Raw genomic sequence first — 24,134 nt, 5'->3', positions numbered from 1 at the left:
TGAGAGATGCGATATTTTAGAGTGCATAAATATGAGATCAGCCTTTACAAGAAGTAGAACCAGAGATTGTGCTTCATCCGGCTTTGCGGCTAGACTGTCATATGGGCTTCCAACATCATTATGATGGACACAAGGTCTAACTAGCAGCATGATCACTATTAGTGATGGGTCGTATACAAAGAGCGAGGGGAAGCTGGCCTGTCAGTACCCTCGCCCATTATGGAGGAGTCAAGAGATGCCAGGGTAAACACCGAGAGCTTCCTCAGCTGCTTCCTCTAGCTGAAGGAGCACCCCGGGGCTGGCTTAAACTATCAAAGGGAAACATTGTTTTCCTTTGACAGTTTCTGTTCCCCAGCACACATGTACAATCGACCATGCAAGGTCAAAGGTGTTTTGCTTCCCAAGCCTTGCATGGCCCATTGGGGATGCAGGTTTGAAAATAGAATTTTTCGCTGGGCACATGTGGAGAAACCAGAAAGTGCTCTTTGCTTCCTGGCTCCTGCGCATGTGGCGAAAATGTTGAAGGTAAGAAGATCGTATTTAATGAGAATGCATGCATGTGTGAATGAACGTGTGGGTGCATGATGCCTGGCTGGGTGCTGCCTATGCGTTTGAATGAGCCAGTGGATAGGGGGCAAGTAAACTCATCGTGAATGAGCAATTGAATGCTGTGTGAATGTGTGATGGGCTCTTGAGTGTTTGTGCTGGGCTGAACCACTAATTTTGAGGGGGTTCAGGTGGAGATACAATTGTATAATGCGATTTAAAACGGGCATTTCATAAAGCAAGCATGATATGGGTTATTACCCAATTTTTTACTTAGAGTATGATGTAAAATGCACAATCTAAACCCATTATTCAAAACATTTTCTCATGGGATGATTCCCTGCCCCCAAACACCTCTTGTTTGGTTTGGTCTCCCGCTCAATGCTTGGTCGTACTGCTATACATTGGGGAAATAATTACGCCCATCCAATTAAACAATTCACCAGCTGCCACTGATCACCATGCTGTATTAACTTTAGCACTTTAGTTCTTCATTGCCAGGACTCTGATTTGGTGGTGACAGATGCACTCTACAAAAAGTGTGTAGCGTAAAGGAACGTGCCCTTCCCTTCTACTGGGCATGCAGAGCTTGATTTACATTTATTTTACATGATTAAAATCAGCCCTTTATAGCTAAAGACACTCTGGTGTTTATGTCACGCCTGAGCAGGATTATGTAACATTTGGGAAGGAATATACAGCCCAGCAAAGCAGAGCTTGAAGCCAAGATGGCAAAGATCTCCACGGCCACCATGTAGCGTCCCTTAGTGCTGAGGTAGGCTGGGATGAAGGAGACCCAGACGGTGCAGAACACCAGCATGCTGAATGTGATGAGCTTGGCCTCGTTGAATCGATCAGGGAGGTTCCTGGCTAGAAAAGCCACAATGAAGCTGGCAAATGCCAGCAGGCCCATGTAACCAATCACAGTGTAGAAGGCAGTAATAGATCCTGAGTCACACTGCAGGATCACCTTCCCAGTCTCAGACTGCATGTCATTGTGAGGGTGAGGTGGAGACGTGAGCAGCCAAGAGAGACAGATAACTACTTCTCCCAGAGTGCACAAGAGGACCATGAAACTAGACGCCCGGGATCCCAGCCATCTGCTGTATCGACTCGCAGGCCGGGTGACATTAAAGGCAACGATGACAGTCATAGTCTTTGCAAACACGCAAGACACTGCAATAGTAAAAATAATCCCAAATGCAGCCTGTTGGATCAGGCAGGTCAATGGTGCTGGACGCCCAATGAATAAGAGGGAGCAGAGAAAGGCCAACATTAGGGAGATGAGGAGTGTGTAGCTGAGGTCCCGGTTATTGGCCTTCACTATCGGTGTGTCCCGGTTTCTGAGAAAGATTCCCAGCACTGCTGCTGTGGTTACAGATGAGACGACAGCTATGCAAGCCAAGGTCAGACCAAGAGAATCTCCATATGAAAGATAATTGATGATTTTATGAATGCAGCCGTCCTTCCTGTCATTGGGCCACTGATCCTCACGACAGTGCAAACAGTTTTCCATATCTAGAAGAACAAAAACAAATGGTGAGGCACATTTTCCAAATTAAAACAATGCTACCAGTTTCCAAATATGAACTAATCTGAAAAATCAAAAAAAGATGTTTTTGAACATTTAAGATATCATTTAAAAAAAATCAGCATCTGATGAATATTAATTGATGTATATTAATCATTAGATGTATATATGCATATATATATATATATATTCAGTAAAAAAATGTTGTCAAAGGGACATTTTGGTTAAGTTGCACTAATAAAAACCTAGGAAATTCAGTGAAAACACTTTGTTAAAGGGCCGTATGGTTACAAGTAAAACCGAAAAACCTCAGAAATTCTCCAGTTATGATAAGCTAAGCAACCATAACTCGCGCCACCACTGGGCACTGCTAAGACTAACACCCAGGACATCAAAGATGGCATCACACATGATATTGATGAATTCACTGATGACATCATATATCTGGGCCACTTGTTTTTCTTTACTGACATGATTAGGCTAGTTTTTTGTTTTTCCTGACAATAACAATTTCCAAAATTTAGAAGGTGCTAGATATATACACATTAACCTTTTTATCTGTTCTTAAAGTACTTTCTTTAGAGTTTAATCTGAGCGCATAGTGCACACACATGAGGCAATAAGCAGGCCTCAAACACAAAATGCATTTGTGTACATGATGATTCACTCTACTCTTATTGTAATTGTTTGGTGTTGTTGTTTCTTTCTTCCTTACTTTAGGTTCCCTGTATCTGCCTCTAATTTATATGCATTGTGTATTTTTTTCACTAACACGATTTTGTGATAGGTTTTCAATTGTTTATGCCATGTTTAACATTACTTAATACTCTGATAAGGAAGCATTCAGTATTGTACTATCCAAAATGACCAGATAAGAAATATTGTAGTTTTATGGTGCATGCAGCAGCCATTGTGTACGTGTGTGTCTGATTACGTTCCTGTATTAATAACAACACTCCCGATCACCCCTAAGATCTTGTTACCAACATTATAAACACAACCCCTTGTAGGAACTTTTCATGAAAATGTATTTGACATGTGATGCCATCAGTGATGTCATCAATGACATTTTTAATATCATATTGGATGTCCTGGGTGTTAGTCTTAGCAGTGCTCAGTGGTGGTAGCATGGGTCATGGTTGCTTATCTTACCATAACTGGCGAATTTATGAGGTTTTTGGCTTTTACTTGTAACCATAACGTCCCTTTAACATAACTTTTCACTGAATTTCATAGGTTTTTATTAGTGCAACTTTAACCATAATGTCCCTTTAACACATTTTTATCAATGCATTTGATGGGTTTTTACCATTGCATGCTAATTTCCTACAACTTACTTATATCATATTTACCCCAATATAGCAACATTTTTACAAAAAAGTTGCACACAGAGCTCCTCTAAAGGCACATATGCATTTCTTAACTTTCATCAACATACTCCTAAAAAGAAACATTTTGAAATGGTCAGCATTTTCCATTTTTCATTCAGTATAAATGTCATGCTTTCCAACCTCACTCATTACATCCCTTACAATACCACCATTCTCCATCTTCTCACACATATCTGTTTTTCGCCAAAGTATACACTTAAGCTTACAAATAAAGTAGTCTTCTTTCCCAAACTCTACTATAAAACACCAAACACTGCTGCAACAACAATCCGCCATTGCATTAACCTTAGGCCACAGTTTCCCTACTCTTTAAAAACACTGCAAAACAATTCATATGCATTACACCACAAACAGAGCTCTTCCTTTATGAAAACCAGCAGCACAAACAAAACCTAGATATGCACTTTTTCCTCACATCAATGTTTGCCCTGTTCCTTCCAAGGCCCGAAACACAACTACTTACACTCCAATTCTTCGTACAACATAGTTAACACACTTTATTACACCACCCGTGACACAACTTCATGAACTCGTTTTTCCCAAGAACTCCTCCTACCTTCATAAGTATCTAACTTGCTTACTAAGACTACTTCACCATTAGCACATATACCCACTAACGCTCTTATACAACTACAGGAAAGATGACAATTAACTAAACCAGCTACCAAAAAAAGAATACCCTTCACATCCTACAAAGTCAGTACATTAATGTACCATGTATTTTTCTGTAATTGTAACTACACTTCCACTATATATTAGCCCAGTGTATTTGTTTCAAATCAATGTTTATTTCACTCTAACTCATTATATTGCACCACTCACACTCTTTCTGCTCCCATCTAAGAACCGCCATTACAACACCCACTGTTTTCCTCAAAACATCACAATGTCCCTACTGATTCAATCACACCACCAGCCCCTTCCTCACTAACCCAAGCCCATCACACCTCTACAGACTCTTACTCTTCCAACCTCCCAATCAGACCTATTAGGCCACTTCACAATCAAACAGCATTCTATTCATCTCTACAATCACACCCACAAACTGATGCACGATACATGCATTTACATTTCACAAATTTCAAACCCAAACTTTCTTGTTTCCCATCAAACACAACAAAATGCCTACTAAAAAGCAACTCCATAGAAAAGAAAGAAAACATAGAGCAGATAAAAATAAAAGTAAGCCGTATAGTCATCAACCTCTAAAACAATGTATAGAAAACATTAAAACTGAAAGAGCTAGTAACCTCACTCAACAAAACTAAACCGGCTATGACTGAAAAAGGAAAGGCCCCTCCTGCAGAAACTAAAAGTTAAAATAATGTACAAAGAAAAGCAGACCTATTAGTGAACTTTACACTATATCTACCTATGTTAACGTAGCCATTGTAAAGCAATCCAAAAAATGGTTACAAAAAATGTTCCACCGTTGAGTTCTTCACAATCATGTGAAAAAAGCTATAAATTCATGATCTACCCTTAAAATAACTGCAGGAGGCTGATACTTGAAGCTTTAATTGACAGCACATTTAAAAAAAAAAGAGGAAATAGTTTATATTGATTTGAAATAGAATTAAACCACTAACTAAATTAATTAATACATTACAAAAAGTATTTCTAAACATGTGCAATGTCAATATAAAGTCCTTTTCAAACTTCTGTGAAGGTGAATGGATTCACACAAGCAGCAAAGAACCATATTTAAATGAAAAGGCTTACAAACAAGAGCAAAAAAAATAATTGCCATGGACATTGATGGCTGAGGGTATGAAATGGTAGGAGAAACCATTATTGCCAAAGAAACTCCGTACAGATAAAACATCCTCAACAAACTTTCAACCAAATGTTCCTTTCACCCAAACAAACCATCCAGTGTACAAATGGACATTGAGCGCAATATGTAAAATACGCCAACAATGCTTTAAATCTTTACGACAATTCCTCATTCACTATGTGAAACTAAAAGACAAAAGTAAAATGAAAACTTTACAAACCATGGACTCTTGTCCAGTGCGCAGACACACTGGACTTTGCAGACACTCATTAGCCTGCATTTTAGGAACTGGTTTCAGAAGCACCTTCCACCCTATCAAAATGTTAACAACACACCAGTCCGCTATACAGAATTTTGTGCATACTATGCAAGAAGTCCTGCTGTACAAATGCAAAATTTAAATAACATTCTCCTACATGGAGTAGCCAAAGAACTCCTTCAAGAAATAGAGTATATCCAAAGTAAATACTTTGGTACTGAAGTTGACTTAGAAAATTGAGTAACTTCCAAAAATATTACTGAAAACTTCACAAACACCAACCTCCTAAGAAACTCATACAAAAAATAAATAGCTAACTATCAAAACACATCAGCTGAAATACCAGACCAAGTATGTGTCTGTTGTTGCAGAACTTTGTAAAAAAAAGAGCACAAAAATAGAAGACATAGCCTACAAAAAAGAACACAAGGAGGAATCCCAATGGTTCCAATTAGCTTTATATCTAACAGCAGAAAATACATACTAAATAAGTGACCCCTTAATACTTTTGCAGGTACTGCAACACAAAGCTTGACAATAGCCAAATGCCATCACGTGCTATCACTAATAACTTAGTAATATTCCCACTTCCAAAAGCTCTCCAACAACTTAATTTGTACGACCATTATAATCCAAAGAGTACACCCATGTCAAGCTATAATATGCCTTCAACCGAATACAGCCACATTACCTCAATCTGTGTTACTAAAGGGCATCCCTGGCAAAGTAGTATGTTTGCCATTAGATCTTAAAGAAAATGTAGGAGTAAAATGATCAATAGATCAAACTTTGATTGTACTAGTCAATTGTAAACCAACAAAAGACAAAAACATTTGGCAAAAACTAGTTGACTTAAACAAAGTTAGAGAAGCCCTACAATATCTGAAAGAAAACAATGATTACTACAAAGATATAAACGCAGAACAAAATCTAAGAGAAACAACCCAAATAATTTAAGATTCAGCAGCAACTGACCAATTTGAACGTGTAGATCCTGTTACTGCAGCTAACATTTTAGACCAGTATACAATTCATCAACTACACTCCAAAGACACCATTTAAGATGGATTAGAAACATAGCAAATGCATAAAGCCAAAGTATCCCCAAAGAGCATATGGGCAAAAAGTGTAGAAGCACGCTCTTTTCCTCTACTCTTTCCTAGAGGAAAAGAAGGCAGATATGATGAAGGGCGCAAACAAATCAGTGCATCTGAACGTCACTCTTTACGAATGTATTCTGCAGACCCCAAATTCGGACAAAATGTTGAATACATTTTCCACCTCCTGTTCGAAAGTGAACTAGCAACTCTGTGTTATGGAGTTGTACCCACATTAAAAACAGGCTCTAATTGTTTTCAAGATTTCTGCTACACAACAGTTTAAAAAAATAAAATACAAAGATGAAGTTTTGCAGTCAAGTATCACATATCTCTTGGCAAATATGCACTGTACAAAATAATACTTGTTCTGACGTCACGCTGATGTACATTGTATGCTAAGGAACCTTGGACCGCCCACATGGTTTGTTACTATAAGTTGTGCAGAGTATGCATTGAATGACTCGCATGACTTCTTACGCTCTGAAAACCAAAATAATGATGGAATAGATATAAAAACACCAGGAGAACTCTATTCTCTTGACCCTGTCAATGTAGCAAGGTACATTCACCATCGCTTCATTGCCATACTACACTTCATCTACAATAATAATACCCTCCGCTCAGAGAAGTGGAACACTTCTTTTGGAGAAAAGTATATCAATCCAGAGGAACACCATACATCCACATGCTTTTGTGGATAAAAGATGCTGCCAAATTTGCCCATGACAGTGATGCCACTCTTTTACAGTTTATTGAAAAAAACATTACCTACGACATCCCTTTAGAAACCACAGATAGTGACCTATGTACACAAATCTTATGTTTCCAAAAATATAATTATGGCAAATACTGCCGCAGTAGATGTAAGAACAAAGATAAATACTATACCAAATGTCGCTTTGGCTTTCCTAGACCAGTTTGCAAAAAAGGGCAAGTAAATAGCTTGATGTCTTCTGTTGGACACAGTGTAAAAGGCAAATCCCCTAAAAACACATACAACACTAAAAGGGATGAAGTACAATGCAATCATTGCCCTCTTGTGCATTACAAACAATTCCACTGCAGTTGCTAGATATGTCACAACCTATCCCATCAAAGCTTAGAAAACAGAGCTAAAAGACCTCTGGAATGACATATCATTTGAAAAAACACTGTCCAAAAAAGTGTACAGCTTCGGTATAAATATTCTTCCCCATAGAGAATGTGTGTGTAGAACGTTTAACAGGTACAGCCTTATATGGCAAAACTGAAAACATTGTCTGACTAAACGTTGGTCCAGCTTCATCCTGAAAAAGAGTACTAAAATCCTACCAAGAGATAGATATAATAGCCACAAATGATCCCAACAACCAGGAAATTTTAAAAAACTATTTCATTCACACATACTACCCAAACAGAAGTACTGTTGTGGAAAACATGTGCCTGTTCATGATTGCTCAAAACTACTCCTACAAAAACAATGTCACACCAGATTAGACGACTGGCAAATATTCAGTCTCAACTTGTGAAAGAAGCCTCGTAAAACTTACCTAAGCTGAAAGCCTTCTTTTAGCTTCTGCGTCCTGATAACCTGGGTTTGGCGTGCATCATAAATAAACAAACAAACCAAATTCAGCCTAATTAATCATATAACATTATCATTTAAATCGCCACAACTTAGAGAACTGAATTACCTGGCCCTACTGCAACTTTTTAAACCTTGGAGAAAAGAAGAAGAATGATTAGGTGACTGTGACTCATTTGAAACTGCGTTTAAAGAGATTAAAGCAATTAAAGCAAATGAAAGCAGTATAACAAATATATATATACAAATAAATGCTGGAAAATGAATGCCAACAAGAGGAAGAAATTGAAGCTCAAATAGATAAAAATGCTCCGGGAGCAGTGAACCTTCCATCACAGGAAGCCAAGAACCACTTGAAGACCACTCCTTCGAAATTAAGCAGAAATACATTTAACCTAACTGTTGCATGTTCTTTGCTCCAAGCTGCTCATTTGTATTGCTTTACATTTATTTAGACATTATTTACAGGCTGTTATTAGTTTAATATTTTTAAACTGAGTGCAATCAGTTTTAAATTGAATTGTATACCTAGACACATTTTTTCGATAAATTGCTAAATTGCACAGACCCACTGTTTATTATTTTGAGGGAGCTGTGGTAATGAAGAGATTAGACCTAAATATCTCTTAGGTCTAAGGGGAAATCACAGCGTCTATTAATAATTCTTGTCAATCGGGACTAATTCCGCCTGAGCTGAAGGCAGCCGAGTGATCCCTCTCTTAAAGAAGCCATTACTTGACCCCACTGTACCTGCTAACTTTCGGTCTATTTATCTTCTTCCTTTTCTTGCTAAACGTTTAGAGTCCCTGGAGTCCCCACTACTCTCCTCTTTTCTGGAATCCTCCTCCCTCCTTGACCATGCTCAGTCCAGCTTTAGACCTGGCAGAGGCACAGAGTGTTCTAGTGATATGGCCAGACTGGTGGACTCTGGTGGGGTGGGTGCAGTTAGATATATCTGCAGCCTTTGACACTGTTAACCACCCCATCCTGCTGTTCCGTCTTGCCCAGATGGGTATATCTGGCCAAGTTCTAGGATGGTTCACCTCATTCCTGGCGGATCATACTCAGACCCTCTCTAAGCCACCTTTTCTATCTACCACCTGCCCTCTAATCTGAAGGGTTTCACAGGGTTCATCCTTGTCCCTGATCCTTTTGAATATCTATATTTGGGCACTTGTCTGTCTCATCCGCTCCTTCAGCGCCAGGTGTTATTCGTATGCCGACACGCTCAGCTCCTGATACGTCTAGATCTGGAACAGGCTGAGATGGCGCTGTGCCTGCGAAGATGCCTGACAGCTGTTGGTAATTGGATGAATGACAACTGGCTCAAACTGAACAGAGACAAGACGGAGGTCCTGGTGGTAGGGGGTCCCCCTGATCCCTCACTTTGGGTGTCTTCCTTCTGGTCTATTTCTTTTGGTAACCTCCCCAATCCCACTGGGAAGGTGAAAAATCTAGGTGTATGTATGTCAGCATCTCTTTTCATGGCAAGCCAGATCTCTACTGTCTATCAAGCTGGCCACTTCCAGCTCAGAGTCCTGTAGAAAGTACTTCCTCTGATTCCTGAGCCTCTCTGCCCTCCGGTGGTAGCAGCTCTTATACTATCACGCTTAGACTACGCTAACTCTCTATACTTGGCTCAACCCAAGGGGCTAATTCAGAGACTACAGCATCTACAAAATCTGGCTGCAAGGATGGCCACAGGCACCCTGTATGGAGCTCATATCTCTCCTGTTCTATGCTCCCTTCATTGGCTGCCTGTGATTCAACACATTAGGTTCAAAGCCATGTGTATTGTTCACCGGGCTGTGCATCATTTGGGAGCAGAGTTTCTGCAAGCAAAGTTTGCACGTAACGTCCCGACTCGCCAGCTGTGATCTGCCACTGCAGACCTACTTGTCGTACCATCCTACCGTCAAGTTCGGATAGGAGGTAGGGCCTTCTCTGGAGCCGCGGCCATTGCATGTAATGAACTTCCATCTTTTATTAAAAAAACAATCCAATCACTTTGCCTTCAGGAAGGTGATGAAAACGTACCTTTCTGAAAGGACCCCCGTACACATATTTGTCCCGCTACATTCACAGTACTGTCTCTCTCTCTCTCTCAGCGCCAAGATGCCCTTGGGTGAACGTTCGTGCTTTAGAAAACGTATTAACATAACATAACATTAAAATCTCTGCATGTCACATCAGAGTGTATTGTTCATTTGGAACACTCTGTTGCCTTAGATTGATTCAGAAGAGCTGAACAACAACTCCCAAGAGAGTTGTAGTCTGCTTCTCCTGCTTTTATTGGCCATCAGGCACAACAGCGCTGGAGCGAAGGAGACCTGTCAGTTTGTGTTGGTCCATGGTGGACACAGTGGTCGGTGTGGCCCCCACAATGGGTTGGCCTGGTGAGTGTTGTATTAACTACACTGTTCTAATCATGTACTTGTGGCAAATTCTTTGCACTGCCTTCTTTGACCCCGCCTTATGGCATTAATGTATTCTGGTGTTTATTTGTGTACCTTTAAAAATAACACACGCCAAACGATTTCATTATGTTCTCTCAAGAAAATTAGGTTGTTAAAACATTGAGGCAGCAAAATCCTCACCCCAACAATTAAGTACAGTTTCTTCATTGAAGCCAGCATTCATTAATTCTCACTTAGCGATTACGAACTCTACTGCTTTAAATGAGCTCATACCTACCACAAAGCTCGATATTTTATTTATAACTGAGACATGGTTTACTATGAGTGGTATAATGCCTTTTCACACTTTAGTGGCTGACTCTTTTCAAATCAAAAGGCACAATAGAGAGAACAAGAAAGGAGGAGGTGTAGCTATTTTAGCTAGATCTTCCCTTGAGAATACCCATTTTCATTCTTTGGATTGGGATATAACTTCACAGGTATTAGCCTGCACATAATATCCATCTCCTAACGAGGCCTATCGTCTGTGTTATTTTTTCACTAACGTGACAACCAATAGGTACTTAACTGGGAGTGACATACTCCCTTCACCTTAAGTTAACATTCACCATCTAAATATCTGCCCAGTTTCTTACCTTGTGACTATAGGTTAATCCATGCGAAAATATAAAGCATTCCTTTTGCTACTGCAACTTCCTGCTCCTAAATTTCCTGTAACCAATAATTAACAGTGACAAACCATAAAATGTCACCTTCTCATGTGACACGAACTATCCAAAACACAGATAGACCCCTATGCTTCCAAAATAGATGATTACAACTTACAGAAACAATATATGATACAATATTGAGAAAATACTAACAATACCTTATGGACAAATCCCTCCCACTGATGGTTTCGAAAAACACAATTGACCAAACTAATCACAGTAACCCCAGATAATTGGACGTGGCAATACCTCCTTACCTATATCCAGCTCCTATTAGCCCAACACGAATGAACTCCTTCTTAACAGGCAAATTTCTGCATTGCGCGAACTTGGCATCTTGTTTTGGAGAGTTTATATAGTTGCCATGGCATCGCACATTCGCGTCCGACATCTTTTAATCTGCATACAACAATAAATGCGTTGCCAAATCCCTGATGCTAACCCCAATCCTTAATTGAATTTCTCAAAATCCACTATACCTTCCTTAACAGTCTGAGACATAGGGAAAATGTGTGATCACTAAGGAGCTTCAAGGGTCAATGAACCAGAAAAGGTTCACTTTCCATCTCATGCGTCTAGTGCACAACTCACTTTCTATCTCCATTACTCATTATTGATTTTCCACATACAAAATTATAAAGGCTGATCCTCAGATAGCTAGCATGTGATCAAAGACTAAGCTCTTTTCTGTCGGTCTCCTCCTCTTGAGTCACTGGGTAGAGTTCCTAATCCAATGCATCTGATCCCTGCTTCATTGTCCATTTGATGATGTTCTTTCCAGTGCATATCTAATGGGAACCCAATATCCTCTTTCTCCAACGTATTGATGTGATCTCTGATCCTGAGCCTTAATTCCCCGATTGTACTCTCTATATATGCCAATCCACACACAGAGATTATGCCATAGACCTCATATGTAGTCCTGCAGTGATAACATCTTTAACCATGACCTCCTCTTTAGTGTTAATCTTTACACTTTTGCATTCATGGGTGTATTGGCACATACTGCAATGTCCGCACTTATGAAAGCCATTTAGGTTCTGGTGCAGCCATGTTGTCATTTTTACTGATGGTTTCATGAAAGATGAACTTTCGCCTTGGAGTCAAGGACTCAGAAAGGTTTTTAGAGTGGGTGCTCTGGAATACATAATCAATGGTTTTTCCTCTATATAATTTGTTAAATCCAAGGATCCAAGGTTCAAAACTTCCAAAGTTTACACATGATACTGTACACTCTACTACTATCCACTGAGTATCGGTTATCATTCTTACTTGCTAATACGAGTCCTCCTCATTTCTTAGGTTGAAGCAAATCCACTCTATTCATCTTGATACGCATGTCCCTCGCGTTAGCTAGAACGTCCTCTTTGTAGCTCCTGTGGTTGAACCTTGTATCCGAAATGGCACATTCTTCCATAAATGCAAAACTATCTCTACAGTTTATCTCGGTTCTAATATTCGCCTGTTGGTCCATTATTGATGACACTTACAGGCCGATTCATGTAATTCCTCCCAAAAGTGTCGCACGCGGCTGGCGCACAGCGTGCCCGTGCGAATGTCTGCGCCAGCCGCGTGCAATAAAATCAATTTCCGCGCACAGCGTATTCATGGATTCCCACCTCCAAAAGCAGACGTGGCGCAGAGTGGCGCAGCGACCCTGCATCAGCGCCAGTTACGCCCCCAAGAACTCCCTCACGCAAGGAAAAGCCATCAAGATCGCAAAACCATCGCAAAGGGCTGCGCCTGCGAGAAGTATTACACGCGAATGGCCTGGGTGCGTGTATTTCAGGGGTGCGTGAGAAGTCCCACACGCGATTGTCCTGGGCGCGTGTATTTCAGGGGCTCGCGGGTGGTTTCACACGCGATCGGGCCTGGGGGAGCGTGTGCGTGTATTACAGGGGTGCACGAGAAGTTCCACACGCGATTGGCCTGGGCGCGTGTATTTCAGAGGTGCGCGAGAAGTTCCACACGCGATTGGCCTGGGCGCGTGTATTACAGGGGCTCGCGGGTGGTTTCACATGCGATCAGGCCTGGGGGAGCGTGTGCGTGTATTTCAGGGGCTCGGGGGTGGTTTCACACGCGATCGGGCCTGGGGGAGCGTGTGCGTGTATTTCAGGGGTGCGCGAGAAGTTCCACACGCGATTGGCCTGGGCGCGTGTATTTCAGGGGCTCGCGGGTGGTTTCACATGCGATCGGGCCTGGGGGAGCGTGTGCGTGTATTTCAGGGGCTCGCGGGTGGTTTCACATGCGATCGGGCCTGGGGGAGCGTGTGCGTGTATTCCAGTGGTGCGCGAGAAGTTCCACATGCGATTGGCCTGGGCGCGTGTATTTCAGGGGCTCGCGGGTGGTTTCACATGCGATCGGGCCTGGGGGAGCGTGTGCGTATATTCCAGGGGTGCGCGAGAAGTTCCACACGCGATTGGCCTGGGCGCGTGTATTTCAGGGGCTCGCGGGTGGTTTCACACGCGATCGGGCCTGGGGGAGCGTGTGCGTGTATTCCAGGGGTGCGTGAGAAGTTCCACACGCGATTGGCCTGGGTGTGGGTATTCCGGGGCTGCGCGGGAAGTTTTACACGCTCGCCTACAACACGTATTCATGGAAATGAACGTGGCCAATCCGGAAACACGTACGCCAGCAGGAAGTAGGCGTACGTCCACCCGCACAGCATAAAAGTGCACGCAAACAACAAACAAGCTCAGACACCAGGATGAATATACCGTTCCTAGCAGCAGTGGCCGTGGGATACCGCAGGAGGAGGAGGAGTATAGTCCGGGCCAGAATTTTTACACCCAGAACCAGCCTTTTTGGGATGCCTGATGACCATGTGTATGGGAGGTACAGGTTTCCACCTCACATAATACTCGACCTGGTCAGTGAGTGGGAGGATGACCTCACATCAACCACCCTGTGCTCCCAAGCACTCAGCCCCCTGGAGAAGGTCCTCAATGTACTGCACTTCCTGGCCACTGGATCATTTCAGCAGACAAGTGCCATAGTGGGGGGGGTGTCACAGGCCACGCAGTCACGCTGCCTACACCAGGTCTTGGCCATCATCACTGCACGCCCATCAGTCCGCAGGCACATATACCTGCCCAGAACACCTGCAGAAAGGCAGGCTGTTGCCCAGGACTTCTACAGGGTGGCACAATTCCCCAAAGTGCTAGGTGCCATTGATTGCACCCATGTGGCTCTACGTCCCCCCAGGGCAACTGAGCACATCTATAGAAACCGCAAGCACTGGCATTCCATCAACGCCCAGGTAGTATGTGATGCCAAGGGAATCATCACCTCAGTATACGCCAACTATCCAGGATGTCTACCCTAAACCGGGACATAGAAGCTGGGCGGCATGGCGATACATGGCTGCTCGGTGAGTATAAATGCCACTGCGCATGCATGCATGTCAGATACTGAGTAATGTCACAACCCCACTGATGATACCCATCACCACCTCCCCAGGGGACAGTGCCTACCCTCTCAGCACCCACATGATGACGCCAATTCGGAACCCCACCACGCCACCCCAGGAAAGATACAACACAGCCCACATTGCAACCCGGGGCATCGTGGAGCGCACATTCGGAGTGCTCAAGTCACGCTTCCGCTCCCTTGACCGTTCTGGCGGGCAGCTGTTATACGCTCCCCCAGTAGTGTGCAGGATCATAGTGGCAGCATGTGTCCTGCACAATGTTGCAACACGCCGGGGCCTGGCCGTGGACATGGTGGTGCCCCCACATCCCCAACCACATGCATGCCCACTGCGCATGGGAGGGGAAAGGGCACGGGGTGAGGCAGCCCGTACGCAGCTCTTGGCTAATTACTTCACATAAAATCACACCCCTGTGGAGTGCACACAGCCCTAGCACATACCAGATGACAATCAATGACGATTGTTACTGACAATTATGATGTGTCAATGGACAGTCAACTGTCACAACCATACCAGCCTGAGATTGTACATCTGGAAGTGTTCTATTGTGTGCTTCCCAAACTACACAAACAACACCAATGCTGTGTTCAAAAGACACACTTCTGCTGAAATCATTACCCCCTTGCAAGACACAACATGACAACAGTGCCATGTCATCCAACCCCTCCCCAGCACCGCCACCCAACACACCATGGCATGACATGCCATGTGAGAGCAAACAAAGTCATCCCCCAAACATGACGCGTGTCACAAAGTACAGTGTCCCTAATGGAAACTGGCCACACACAATATGCCCACATGAATGTAGAAACAACAACACACATGACCAAATACTTACCACAATACAATCGACATAGCATAAACATGACAGTACTAAGGCAAAGGATACGTAGTCTTACAACATGAGAATGCCAGCACATCCACCACCTCCAACTGTACAGTGTTGTTGCCACGCACATCTGGAAGTCCACTGCTCACAACATGAGCCCCATCTCCAAAGTGGACGACCTTGTGAAGACATGAGGAATGAACCTGCAAATCAGGAGGGAGACATGGATGCACAAGCACACATCAATACACCATGCAGTGCACAATACAACAACAATATGCACTAGGAATGTATACACAGTATTGACTACAGACTGCCCACACAGCTCATGGGAGTCCAACGTCACTGTGTAATTCACTGTCACTTGGGCACACCCTTTGCAAGCCCATGGAAACGGGAAGCAGGAGGGGTGTGTGTCTCACTGACCCAAGCATCTAACCTAAACTCAGGACAAGCCTGCATGTGCCCAGCCGGAATACCGTGGATGCCCACGGGAGCCACACAAGGCAACACACTGCAACAAAAAATCAAAAATCAAAAATCAAAAATCAAAAATCAAAAATCAAAAATCAAAAATCAAAAATGGCCATGTGTGGGCCACGGGGGGTGGGGGAGGCCACCCAGGAGGTCCGAGGACAGGGTGCCCACCAACAGTCACCTGCGTGAATGTTGCAAAAAAAAAAACACCTCCATGGGCTTATGGCCTGCACGGCTACTAAATAGTGGGAGATTCACTGCTGGATTTGCTCTCCTCAACCTCTGCTGCCACAGGAGGTGGTGGTGCCATGGGAGGCAGCCCATGCAATGCCCTAGTTTGGTCCTCCATGGCAGCAAGCATGCGGGCCTGGAAGGCCTCGTTCTGGAGGGATATGGTGCAGAGATCCCCATGCAACACCCGACGTGTTGCCCGGACCTCTGCCCGAGTTGCCTGCAACTCTGCTGAGAGCGTACGGGTGACGCGCTCAAGCAGCTGTTCTGTCCTGGTGACAGTGGAAGCCTCAAGGTCCACAAGAGTCTGCCTGAGGTGCTGGACCTCTCCCTTCAGGGCTTCCCTCTGTCCCTGGGCATCTATAGAAATTGATTCCCTCAGATTGTCCAGGGCCGCCTGTCTGTCCCTGTTGGACGCCAACATGTCCTCCCTGACTGAATGGCAAATGGAGTCTGTTGCCTGCTGTAGTAGCTCCATCTGCCATTTTGGGGGGACAATGGAAGTGGCCACCCTCTCCATGGCCTGAGCAATCATTTCGGATGATGCTGCCTGTTGGTTGGCCATACCGTAAATGGATTGCTCCCATGCGGTATTGCCTGGTGGCGGACGGCCACCGCGTTGGCGGGCACCGCACCTGTCTGGGGCAAGGCGAACTGCGCCTTGCTGTGTCGGCACTGCCTGAGGCTGCAGGACTGCATTTCCCCTCTGAACTGCTGGCCCTGGAACAGGATCAGATATTGCGGAGTGTGGCCCTGCATCCGTAACCACCACAGGCGCACCTACCAACACTGACATCCCCATAGTGGGCTCTACCCCTGGTGCAGGTGGGTCGGAGAGAACAGTAACCCTTCCATGAACACATACCTGCGAATCCACATAGGCCTCATCCGAATCAACACCTGAAAAGAGTTCTGGGGAGGTGCAGCCAGGGACACCCCGGGACAGTATGGCCTGCAGCAAGAGAGGGTTCTCCCCCACCACCAAACCACGTCCCCCACTGGTGCATCGTCGTGCTTCAGATCCCTCCTGGGCCTGCACCATCTCCTCTCCATCAACAGCATCAGGTGCGTCATCCTCTGCAAAAACAAGAAAGACAAAAAATGGAAACAGGCATTAGCACCATGGCACGCTATAAGGCCAGACAAGCTACAGTACCAGTACTTGATTTACACATGTCCCACATGACTATAACCCTCCCATGCATGCACTGTCCATGAGTTGGAAGTGGAGGGAAATGTCAGACACTGATGACACCAAGATGGGAGAGCAACACATCAGCTGCATGCTGTCTAGCAGTGATATCACATATTGGCCTGTGAGTGGCATGTCCAATACACATACATGACACATGCCATCACACAGATGGCATGTACCATGGGCATGTCATATATGTGACAATGGGGCAGAGTGATGCGCAGTAGAACCAGGTGAATTCCTACTATCAGCCTGAATGAACACAGCTAAATACGGAACAATGTGGTAGCAAGATGCCACTTCAAGGGCAACTGGCGCAATGTAGTGCAGAACGCCTACTGTGGCCAGAAGGGATACTGTAATACCCAAATCCGGGGCGCAGAATGCATTGGATGAAGCACATGGGTGGGACAAAACACTCAGGCTCACGCACCCTGACCTGGCACTCAACCAGATCCCCTCCCACAAACCACAAACTACATACATATGGATCACACACACATGCATGTGCACTCACCGGACAATGCCTCATAATCTGGCAGTTCTCCCACACCTTGGATCTGCTCCTCTGTGACGTAGGTCCCAGCAACATGCTCATGTAGAGTGAGTTCTATGTCCTCTTGTGGAGACCCACCTCGAGTCACCAGAGTTGCGGCATGACTTGAGGCCAGCTTTTTCTTTGCCCTACGCTTAAGGTCGTTCCAGCGCTTGTAGCACTCAACAGCTGTGCGCCTCATAAACCCAAGGGCACTTATGCTGTCCGCGATGGACTGCCAGTGTGCCTGACGTCGAGCAGGTGTAATCCTACACCCTGAAGTGACCAACATTTCGGCGTCATGTTCGGACACATACTGCACAAGTGCATCCAGGTCGGCATCATTGAAGCTAGGCTTCCTTGGCCTGCCGGACCATGTAGCCGTGTCGGGGTCATCAGCCTGTACTGGACGAGCACTCTTCCTCTTTCTTTTTGTGGGTGGTGGGGATCCGGAGTGCCCTACGCCGCTCTGGACACTAGAGGCAGGAGCACCGGTGGACTGTGTAGTAGTAGTGTGCGATGGCACACTGACCACATGACTTTCTGCAGGCATTAGCTGAAGTGTGATGATGGCAGGGGGAACCTCAGTCTGATGTACTGGGACCAACACTGTCCTTGCTGGGGGAGTCAGAGATGGGGTGGACGGAGCTGCAGCTGCCCCTGCAGCCTCCCCACCCCGCCTACTCGGGGCAGCAGATGACATGGCTGCCCCTGTACCACGTGGCCTGGTGACACTGGCTTGCGCCGCCACCCGTAGCCTAGACTTGGCGACCTGGAAGTCAGCCTGGGAGTCACCCTGTGCTAGGTCAGGTGCCACAACGGGCCGGTCCAACAAGGGCTGAGCAGGGATGGTGTCAGCCACGTTTCCCTCAACCATGGGGGTGGGGGGGTGTGTGCCCCTGACTGGTCCTCCACACGTGGGGGGCTTGGGGGAGTCTGCAAATCCTGGCCACGTCCCCTACCGCGCCCACCACGCCCACCTCTTGAGGCTCGGCCACCTTTGCCACCCTTACCACTTGCTCGCCTCACAGCCATGGCACTGATGGAGTTGTGCGTATGGGAGTTGCAGTGGACAATTGTCCTGGGCAATTGGGGGTCAAAGGGGTAGGGTACTAGATGGAATTCGTACCCAAGTGCTCTAGCAAGGCTGTATGTAACCCCTGGGGAAAGATGACGGGTCACGCAACGCACAGGCACCCCTAAAACAGAAAATGACGTGCACGCGACCCCTCGTAGACCACGTGCGTGCGTGGGAAAAGGAACCTGCACTACGCTGTGGCCAGGAACACAAAAATGAACGTATGCCTGTCACACGCAGCCTACAATGACCTCTGAAGGGGTACGCTACACACGGGGCTAGCACAGTTGGTAAATACGTGCGCGACTCACCATCTGCCTGGGAAAAGAGCGTGAAAAATATGCGGGTGTGCGCGTTGGAAACACCCCCGCCAAAAGAAGAATTGTACACTGTCTGAGGAGACAGGACAAAAGGAGAAGTCAACGCTGTTTGAGGAAACAGGTCGAAAAGAAAATCAGAAAAATACTGACAGAGGTAACAGGGAGTACGAACTGGAAACGCTGTGAAGTAAATCGCGTGTGAACTGACAAGAAGTACAGATTTCACCCACTCACTCTCCACGGGAAGCACGTACAAGGAAATGACGTACTACACGCACCTTTTAAACCGCACCACACGTCCAACGTCACTTCCGCGTATACGCACTGAGGCACTATCCTCCAATCACGCAGGCTGACACTCGGACGTGCAGTTTTTGGTCTTGTAACATTGCCCCGGGTACAGGGACACGCCCGCGCGTGTCACGTCACAGACGCGCCTGCGCTGTCAGGGCCTTTCGTCCAATGGAATTGCGTACACAGGCCAATGGCGTGTGGAACTTCTCGCGCACCCCTGGAATACACGCACACGCTCCCCCAGGCCAGATCGCATGTAAAACTTTGCGCGCACCCCTGTAATACACGCACACGCTCCCCCAGGCCCGATCGCGTGTGAAACCACCCGCGAGCCCCTGTAATACACGCGCCCAGGCCAATCGCGTGTGGAACTTCTCGCGCACCCCTGGAATACACGCACACGCTCCCCCAGGCCCGATCGCGTGTGAAACCACCCGTGAGCCCCTGAAATACACACGCCCAGGCCAATCACGTGTGGAACTTCTCGCGCACCCCTGGAATACACACACACGCTCCCCCAGGCCCGATCGCGTGTGAAACCACCCGCGAGCCCCTGAAATACACGCGCCCTGGCCAATCGCGTGTGGAACTTCTCGCGCAACCCTGGAATACACGCACATGCTCCCCCAGGCCCGATCGCGTGTAAAAACACCTGCGAGCCCCCGTGATACACGCGCCCAGGCCAATCGTGTGTGAGAAGCTTCTCGCGCACCCCTGAAATACACGCGCCCAGGCCAATCGTGTGTGGAACTTCACACGCACCCCTGAAATTCACGCACACGCTCCCCCAGGCCCGATCACGTGTGGAACTTCTCGCGCACCCCTGAAATACACGCACACGCTCCCCCAGGCCAGATCGCGTGTAAAACTTCGCGCGCACCCCTGTAATACACGCACACGCTCCCCCAGGCCCGATCGCGTGTGAAACCACCCGCGAGCCCCTGAAATACACGCGCCCAGGCCAATCGCGTGTGGAACTTCTCGCGCACCCCTGGAATACACGCACACGCTCCCCCAGGCCCGATCGCGTGTGAAACCACCCGCGAGCCCCTGAAAAACACGCGCCCAGGCCAATTGCGTGTGGAACTTCTCACGCCCCACTGGAATACACGCACACGTTCCCCCAGGCCCGATCGCGTGTGAAACCACCCGCGAGCCCCTGAAATACACGCGCCCAGGCCAATCGCTTGTGGAACTTCTCGCGCACCCCTGGAATACACGCACACGCTCCCCCAGGCCCGATCGCGTGTGAAACCGCCCGCAAGCCCCTGAAATACATGCGCCCAGGCCAATTGCGTGTGGAACTTCTCGCGCACCCCTGGAATACACGCACACGCTCCCCCAGGCCCTATCGCGTGTAAAAACACCCACGATCCCCTGTAATACACGCGCCCAGGCCAATCGGGTGTGAGAAGCTTCTCGCGCACCCTGAAATACACGCGCCCTGGCCAATCGCGTGTGGAACTTCTCGCGCACCCCTGGAATACACGCACACGCTCCCCCAGGCCCGATCGCGTGTAAAAACACCTGCGAGCCCCTGTGATACACGCGCCCAGGCCAATCGCGTGTGAGAAGCTTCTCGCGCACCCCTGAAATACACGCGCCCAGGCCAATCGTGTGTGGAACTTCACACGCACCCCTGAAATTCACGCACACGCTCCCCCAGGCCCGATCACGTGTGGAACTTCTCGCGCAACCCTGGAATACACGCACACGCTCCCCCAGGCCAGATCGCGTGTAAAACTTTGCGCGCACCCCTGTAATACACGCACACGCTCCCCCAGGCCCGATCGCGTGTGAAACCACCCGCGAGCCCCTGAAATACACGCGCCCAGGCCAATCGCGTGTGGAACTTCTCGCGCACCCCTGGAATACACGCACACGCTCCCCCAGGCCCGATCGCGTGTGAAACCACCCGCGAGCCCCTGAAATACACGCGCCCAGGCCAATCGCTTGTGGAACTTCTCGCGCACCCCTGGAATACACGCACACGCTCCCCCAGGCCCGATCGCGTGTGAAACCGCCCGCAAGCCCCTGAAATACACGCGCCCAGGCCAATCGCGTGTGGAACTTCTCGCGCACCCCTGGAATACACGCACACGCTCCCCCAGGCCCTATCGCGTGTAAAAACACCCGCGAGCCCCTGTAATACACGCGCCCAGGCCAATCGGGTGTGAGAAGCTTCTCGCGCACCCCTGAAATACACGCGCCCAGGCCAATCGCGTGTGGAACTTCGCGCGCACCCCTGAAATTCACGCACACGCTCCCCCAGGCCCGATCGCGTGTGAAAACACCCGCAAGCCCCTGGATTACACGTACCCCGCTCCCCCAGGCCCAATCGCGTGTTATAACACCCGTGAGCCCCTGAAATACATGCGCCCAGGCCAATCGCGTGTGAGAAGCTTCTCGCGCACCCCTGAAATACACGCGCCCAGGCCAATCGCGTGTGGGCCTTCTCGCGCGTCTAGGACTTTGGTGCACATTTTTTTCCTGCCCAGGGACGCTACTGCCTGCTTTCGTGTGGCGGACATGTATGGGCCTGTGTGCGTCTTTGGCCATGCGCTGTTTTTCCCTATTCGATTCCATGAATACGTGTGGTAGGAGAGCATGTGGGCGTTCTGCGCACTTGCCTCCTGTACTTCCCCCGTGACGCCCACATTTTCACGAGTTGTTCCCCATTCTGCGTGTGACGGCCCGTGTTACGCCTACTTTTGTTATGTGCGCCGCGCTATGTGCGAATTCGCTGTGGCCTTATCGCACGGCGTTCGGTGACCTGTGCGCCAGCGTACGCCAGCGTGCGCCAGCGTACGCCGCGCACTTTCTCAGCGCACATCCCACATTTCGCGCGTGCACGGACTTCCATGAATTGATGTGCAATGTTTTCTGTGCGATAATCGCACTTGCACTGCGATTTTCGCTGTTTCTCTGCGAATCGCACGTTTTCGCACACGTGCGCTGTTTTTTCGGCGCACGTTGATTCCATGAATTGGCCTGTTAATTTATGGCAACTGGTAGCCAACAACATAGAGTGTTCCTTAACTGCTTGGCAGTTATAGCACAGATTATAGCACAGATCCTGAGATGGCAGAAAATGTACATCAAGAGATGAGGATATAAAAGCCCTCTCTTCACCCAGAGGCAGTACGTTAAATGCTTTTAGAAATGTCGATGTGGTGACGGGAACATTGAGGCAAACATTTGTAAAATTAGAGAGACTTTCAACGTGAAATTAACACATTTTGGCAAATGACAACAAAGCAGCAACATTTAGAAGAGAATAAAATCCTGAGAGGTTTATGTATTTAGATTTTTCCCGATTTTAATAACCAAGATGATTCAGATCTAGCTGAAAAATGGGAGGAGAACTTGAACCAGGATTCAACGGTAATGATTCAATTATTAATTGAACAAGCTACCAGAGAACATGCCAGAGTAATAACTCATATAGAAATAATTAAAAAAGAAATTGAACAATGAATGCAGTTCAAGCAACTATGGAAAATAACTACAAGAAAATGTATGATCTTTTAAAAATCCATCAGGATGAGGTTAAATTACATAAATCACAAAACGATTTCAGAGATGACAAGTACTATAGGGAAGACAGAGTATATTAATTTCAAACTAAATATGACGACAATACCCAAAGTCAATCAAGAGAAAGCACTGCAGAGTCATCTCCTGTTAGCTCCAATCCAGACAGTGAGCCCAGGCTGGCACAAATACCTTACAAACCTCTGGAAAAAACAGATTTTTAAATCAACTAAAAAGTATGAAAAAAAGGCAATAATCAAAAGAATGAGGTTTCAAAACCCATTAGTCACAAATATGATAACATGCCCTTCCGTAAAGGTAGGAAATGCACAAGGGGGGACGATTCAGACATAAGACAAAGATTAACCAGATCCTGGACTGTGAGAAACCTGAGGGTATTCTCCCAAATAGACCTCAGGAATCCTTTATTTAGGTGGCATGTGAAGGGCAGGCACTCTCAGAGCACAACCCATGGGATGGACGAGCGAGGGAGGATCATCTAGGAAGTATGGCACCAGAGAGGAAGAAAGGGAGGAGGGTGAGAGATCTTTAAAGGTTATAATACATCTGCCTCACGTCCTCCCATTAAATCTCTCCAGCCCAGATCCAACAACCCCTCTGTGCATAAACGATCCTCTAAAATCCCAAACCTGGGTGCACCCAAAAGGTCCATATCCCAGAATCCCTGTTTCCCTGTTTCCTATTCGAATACTCCCAGTCATTCTTCTCCTTTGTATTTTCTGAACTCCCAGTCTGCTTTGGCAACACACTACCCTTCCCACAAATCCTTCTATTCAGGACACAATCAGAACTCTGGTCATTCTCGTTTGTTTCACAAACCCCACCAATCTCACCCTTCCGAAAACCACTGTTCTCCTTCTGACCATTTAGGATACTTGGAACCTCTACGACCTTC

The 24,134-nt window shown here is 46.7% G+C and overlaps 1 protein-coding gene across 1 annotated transcript in view; it reads right to left on the bottom strand.

The window, feature by feature from the left end:
* Positions 1–1,165: 1,165 nt before the first annotated feature.
* LOC138510645 (vomeronasal type-2 receptor 26-like) overlaps positions 1,166–24,134 on the bottom strand; it is a 219,785-nt gene continuing 196,816 nt past the window's right edge. The window contains exon 4 of the mRNA XM_069626433.1: positions 1,166–2,064. Within this exon, the coding sequence (XP_069482534.1) occupies positions 1,166–2,064 (899 nt within the window). The remainder of the gene's footprint in view (positions 2,065–24,134) is intronic.

The sequence above is a fragment of the Ambystoma mexicanum genome, chromosome 6p (assembly GCF_040938575.1).
Source record: "Ambystoma mexicanum isolate Mex_15411 chromosome 6p, UKY_AmexF1_1, whole genome shotgun sequence".
Classification (NCBI taxonomy): Eukaryota; Metazoa; Chordata; class Amphibia; order Caudata; family Ambystomatidae; genus Ambystoma; species Ambystoma mexicanum.
Note: the sequence above shows the minus strand (reverse complement) of the source record. Positions and strands in the feature narration are given on the sequence as shown.